This window comes from Watersipora subatra, unplaced genomic scaffold (assembly GCF_963576615.1).
Source record: "Watersipora subatra unplaced genomic scaffold, tzWatSuba1.1 SCAFFOLD_45, whole genome shotgun sequence".
Classification (NCBI taxonomy): Eukaryota; Metazoa; Bryozoa; class Gymnolaemata; order Cheilostomatida; family Watersiporidae; genus Watersipora; species Watersipora subatra.
In genome coordinates, this window is record NW_027045217.1 from 298,461 (window position 1) to 304,560 (window position 6,100).

At 35.7% G+C, this 6,100-nt stretch overlaps 1 protein-coding gene across 1 annotated transcript; it reads right to left on the reverse strand.

The window, feature by feature from the left end:
• Positions 1-870: 870 nt before the first annotated feature.
• On the reverse strand, positions 871-5,500 carry LOC137409991 (uncharacterized). The gene is made up of 6 exons (XM_068095619.1): positions 5,407-5,500; positions 4,218-4,364; positions 3,348-3,512; positions 2,448-2,507; positions 2,003-2,166; positions 871-1,188 (listed from the first exon to the last, which is right to left on the reverse strand). The coding sequence occupies exons 2-5, from the start codon at positions 4,293-4,295 to the stop codon at positions 2,101-2,103; spliced, it is 369 nt and encodes a 122-aa protein (XP_067951720.1). The 5' UTR covers positions 4,296-4,364; positions 5,407-5,500; the 3' UTR covers positions 871-1,188; positions 2,003-2,100.
• Between the last annotated feature and the right edge of the window lie 600 nt (positions 5,501-6,100).

Below are 6,100 nucleotides of genomic sequence, written 5' to 3' on the forward strand. Positions count from 1 at the left end.
TATGTTCTAACCAAATAAAATGCACATTGAAACAATTGTCTACTTTGCTACCATTCTGAGAGCTAAAGAAGATTCTATTTCATTTTAGTGTAACTATTTATGTTAGCGTATCGTAAGACAAAGATTGTGAAAAGGCAACAGAAGACATTAGTCTATCTTATCTTTACTACAAACACCGACTTCTCCAACAACTAACTTTGTTTAGATTTTGAACATGACCGCACTCTGTAGGTATTCATTTGTCAATTTGCTTATATATTTATTATTTATGTACAGCATTGTGTGACCAAAAAAATTTTCTTGATTTGTTGAGCAAAAAATATTTTCTTTTTGTTGGCATGATGATGTATTTTCTTGCTCCAATATAAATAATGCATGTGGCAATTGTTGTGCATCATTGTTAGCAGCTTTCCCGTTACCTCCACAAGCACAATGTAGCCAATTCTGGAAAATCAGAGGGCAGCACACACAAAACCTTCAGCATGATGTATGTCTATTGGCATTGCTGATGTTGTACAACATACATTGTTTGAAAAGTCGATGCGCAATGACAAAATGTCTGGTGATGGACCACTGGAACAATGATGGGAAGTAGGTTGTTTTAGTTATCGGACGAATCTATCATGATAAATCGTAAAGTTTAATAATTTTACTTTATTTGATATAAAAAGAAAATGTTGCACATAACTTAATTACTACCACATCAGCACCAAAGCCATAAAAGGCCTTTAACAAGCACAAATGAGAACAGAATAACAGAGTAGAAAAGGGCTACATATACTACATGTAGATATGTGAAAATAAGTGAATATAAGTATGGTTTATGTAAAAAAAAATCAGTGTTGAAAATCCTGAATGTTTAATGTATGTAGGTATGTTTTAATTTGATCAATATATTCACTCAAAATTGAGCACAGTACAAGCTGAAACAGTTCGAGATTTTGCATATAAAAGTATTCCTATCTAGAACAAGTTTGTTCTCTATAGCTGCAGATGAATTGGCAATGAGGTAGAGGGCACGCCAGATGCCATCTGGCGTGACTTCCCTTCATTGCCAGTTCACCCACAGCTATGGGGAACAACCTTGCTCTATGCCTATCTAGATATTGCTTGTATTAGAAAGCCTCAGGAAGCATTTTTGCTCTGCCATTTCTTACTCCCTGCAAACTCCTCTTGGAGATCCTTGATCTAAAATAAAAACAATCATAGCATGTGTATTTACATCTCCTTGAACTTGTAAAGTACTGTGAATGCAGTATTCAAGTGGCATTATTTGCGACAATTTTTGACTTTGACAAGAATACTATTTGTTAATTTAATGAAGTAGATTGGAAAGTTACATTGGACATTGTGATTAGCTGGAAGGTAATTTGGCGATCTCAAAGAACCGGACAAATCTGCTTTTGCTAGTTCCTGACTTTATTACTGTTTTTACAGTAGTTTTATTTCACAATTATTTCCTGACTTCATATATCTTCTCCAATCCTACATTGCTCAACTGACTTAGCCCATAGAGTTGACTTGTACAAGACAACAGCGAAATTAGTCCAAGTACTCAGTCTATGAATCGGATGGTGTTGTGGCACCTTGTTATCAATCTCTCAAAGAGTTGATAACAACTCCAGAGATGCTCCCAAATCCTGATTAGAGATTTGCACATTACATCAAATCACCAATCATGAGATTGGCATTAAAGCACCATAAAAATGGATTACCCAGTTTGTAAATTAAATCAAATTAAAACCATCAATTACATAGTGGATGATGGTTTTAATTTCATTTTATTTGAAAGCTGAGCAGTCACCCTTCTAAGTGATTTGATTTGGAGCAAAACGCATGCCAGCGATTTGATATGCTTTACAAATCTGGAATCAAAGACTTGGGAGCATCGCTGCACAACTTTCTCCAATTCAGACACTGAGCACTTACACTAAAGTGACACAAAAGCATCATGCAACAGGGTTCTAATTTTAAAACTGAGTTACTGAATATTACCACTCACCGGACTGTTAGGTATGAAAGTAACATCAGGTGTCTGAGTTACATCTATAATGCTGTCGTTTGTGGCGTTTCGTAGATGCTCCCCACATCTATGGAAGCTCACATAGCCTCTGCTCTTACTCCTACCCATCCTGAGCAAGCACTACGTTTCCTCCTTATCTTGAGCTATAAATCAGAATGCTCGAGGCATTGAACGTTTGGCTGGGTGTGAACAGGCAACTTAACAAATATCGCAGTTGGCAGCAAATAATTTGTTTCTGAAACCTAATCCTGCCTACACAAGGGGTTCTTCTGCATTATCCTACTATAACTTCACGTTTTTCTAGCTACTAATCTAGGGCTATAAATGGCTTGAAGATTCGCCTACCAATGAAATTCCACATTTAACCATAATTAATATTGCACGATTTGCCTAAAATTTTATTGCTGGTTATGTGAGTGAGTACCTCCGTGTTACTATCAGATGTATTGTCTTGAGGATGCGGTCTCTTTGTTGGATTCTGTGACTAAAAATATAAACAATACGTAAATTATGTATATCGACACCATGTGACAACATATATGAATTTATGCACATGTATAGCATATTTATATTTGTGGGCACAATCTAACTAAATTTAAATTGGCAAAAGAGTCCAAACAAAGGCCTTGTTGCCAGAGCTCCAAAATAAGCTTTCATTCTATCTTGCTTTTAATGATTGTTTTTGCAAATTTTAGGTGTGAAATATTCAATGTAAAATAAAATATTACGTCCAAGTTTAACCAAAGGTGTGAACTGCGATATAATACTATCTGGCGCATGTGTGAGGCCTCACGATGAGAAATTCTCAAGAAAAATGAGACAGATTGCCGTAAACTTCACTGGCTATTGGGTCAAGGATATGGTATCTGAGCATTCCAATCAAGTCTGTGTTTCTTTGCAATTCTACCAAATTTTTATGAGAGTGTAGATGAATAAAAGAAGAGAAAATGTTTTTGAACTTTGATGTACTGTGAGACCGAAAGCAAAGTATCGAATACAGCTTAGACATGTCGCAACCCTCACAGTAGTGTAGACTTAGATGTACTGCATTCTCTGATTTTGGCTTACAAGAATATAAATGTGCACGCATGCTTTTGTTACAAGATAGCTATTTCAGAAATAAAACAATTTAAAATCCATAAAAGTAATAAATATTATTCATCATCTCTATGTAAAATCCATACTATACTATCTGTGCATTTGCAAAGACATGGAAGGATAGCCCTGTCTAAATATATTGGACATACAATGACCGAGTTTTGCTGTCCAAAAATATCCCTTATAATAGGCTGAGTAAAATATTCTTGGTGTACCGGTAACTTACCCTCCGCTGTTCTTTGTACTTTTCCTTCTGGGTTTGCTGTCTTTCAGGGCCGTACATGCAGCCATACTCTTTTTCTTCGCCATACTCTTTTTCTTCGCCATACATACATAAATAGCTTTGACTGTCATGGATGACGTTCTTACCTCTCCAAATATTTTCACCTTGCTAAATTAGAGCAGATAAAATTTTAAAATTAAGAAACATGGTACAGATTTTTTAGATTCATTAGCTGAAGACGTTGTAGGTTTTTAGCCTTACTTGATTGCTAACACTCAATTGGGAACTAACTGCTGCATGTATATGATGCTTGATACATTTATTGCTTGCTTGATTGTAGTTATTAATATATACAATGATTTTTAATGTCATCTCAATTGCATGCCAATGCTTGTACACTGAAGTCCATGTATATCTTCAAATCAAGGCTGCACTATAAGCTTGATCGTAATCCACTGCATGTCTGTATATACCCGAATATCCACTTCGTCAAATTAAGCTTAAAAGTTGAGTGTCTATAGAGAGTAATCCTTTATTGCTGAGACTTAGATGGTGTGTATCCAGTGTGAGTTGCTAGTGAACTGATGAAAATTGTGTCAATTCTGCTTCAAGTAGGGCCTGTGACGTCATAGATCACATGGTACAAAAATAAACCAAAAAGGGCTCCATCAAACTGCAGCATAAAAACATATAAGCTACTATTGACATGTACTTCTATTGCACAACAACCAAGCATAGGCCTACATTTTACAATCAAGGTTACACTTCAACATCAATATTACACTAAAATATCCGAGGTATAAAATGTTCATTTTTAACGCAAGATCACAAATTAGGCAGTGAAGAAAAAGTGCTTTAAGGATATGAGATTACCTTCAAAAAGTCTTTCATGCTTGTTGAATATGCCGTCCTCATGGTTTGTGTAAAACTTGTTGCCATATTCGATTTCATGGGCTTTGATAGCTTGCTCAGACTCGTCTAACAATGAGGCAAGAAGGAGCGGCATAATGCTTAAATGCACTGCAATTAAAAATATATATTTGGTAGGCCCTCAGGCTCCTCGTAGAAGTTGACTGTCGTCAGCGATCATGTCATTCAGCTATCGAGGCTTCGATAACCTACCGACATGATTGCCGACTACAGGCACGGGAGGCCTGTAGGTAGGTCTATATAGAAGATGAAATGATGAATACAAAAAGTCAGTTATGAATACATGATGACCCACTGAGGTCTTGAAGCAATATGAATATGCAGTGCATTTCAATTAATTTTTTAAGACAAATTGCAAGCAGTAAGCGACTCTGACTACTGAGGACTACTGATCACAGGCAGGCTGTCTAGTCCAAAAATATAACTGCCCTGCATTGCAGAAGACTACAAAAACTTGCTTTACCTTGCCTCCTCTCCTACACTTTTTGTGAACCAAACAGATGAGATACAGCCTAGGCCTGGCGGTGCTACTGACAGCGCACCATTGTAGTAACAAGTTCAAATAAAATTTGAGATACACAATTAAATGGTTGTTCCTTAGGTAGCTACATACTGTCGTTGCTTCAAAATGTCCTACAGTTGAGACTTGGTAGTAATATAAAGTTAGTTGTTAAAAAAGTGTGTGCTTGCAGCAAATACAGTAAAGATAAAAAACTGATGTCTTCTGTTGCCTTCATTTTTACAATCAATGCCTAACGAGATGCTAATACTAATATTTACAGTGAATTAAAATAGAATCATTTTAGGCTCTCAGAATGGTAACAAAGTGGACAACCGTTTTAATATGCATTTTCTTTGTTCAGAACATAATCGTAACTTTTCAATATTTTATGTAATACCGCTTTACAAAAGTGTATTCATATTAAAAAAATATATAACTATTTTTCAAATATAAACGAATACAGAATAACTAATGGTGTATTTTTGAGAAGATTTTTTCCGTTTTGTGAGCGTGTTACCATTTATTCTTAACAAGAAAAAACTACGATAAACAGCTATGTAAATACTCTATGTTATTTTGCTAAAAGAACTCATATTTGTAATTAAAAATTTGCTTGGAAAAGATGCTTACGTGATATTTTGTTAAACAAATAGATAACTACTCGATTTATCAACAACTAAACGTTTGCAGTGGTTCGACTAACTTTAAAGCTTTTGTATTTCCGGATTAAGCTCCACCCCTACAAAACGACCCAGAAACTGACCAGGTTTTGAGCCACTGCAATTATACCTGACCCCTTCCAATAAATAATTGTTTTGATAGACTTTAACGCATAGCGTAATATCCTTACACTCATGCAAACAATCGTCCATACATGTAGTTATTTTCACCGTAAACATAAGTAATCGTGGCAGCTTATAGGCTATTAGCCAATAACGTACGAATATCAATGATATATCGATATACGCACCGGCACCTTACGCCTAGAATAGCTTAATGCTAGGGTCATGACCAATGGATTGGTCGCTGAAGCGCGCATTTCGTTTGCAATTGTTGTTTACAACCGAAAAGTACCACCATAGTACAGGAAAAAGCAGGTAATATGCGACTATGTATTTATTTCCATCACATTGACTGTAGAGTAACCTTGTTTCTACAAAGCTCAAATAAAAAACACTTAGCCTACATAACTGATTTATGCAACTCTTGCTTAAAAACCCATGGGTGGATATGGAGAATTTACGTTATGTATAACTAAAAACTAACACAAATCCACACACGACATCAGTGTTGAATGTGCTTTGTCATTTTAATCTATTTTGAC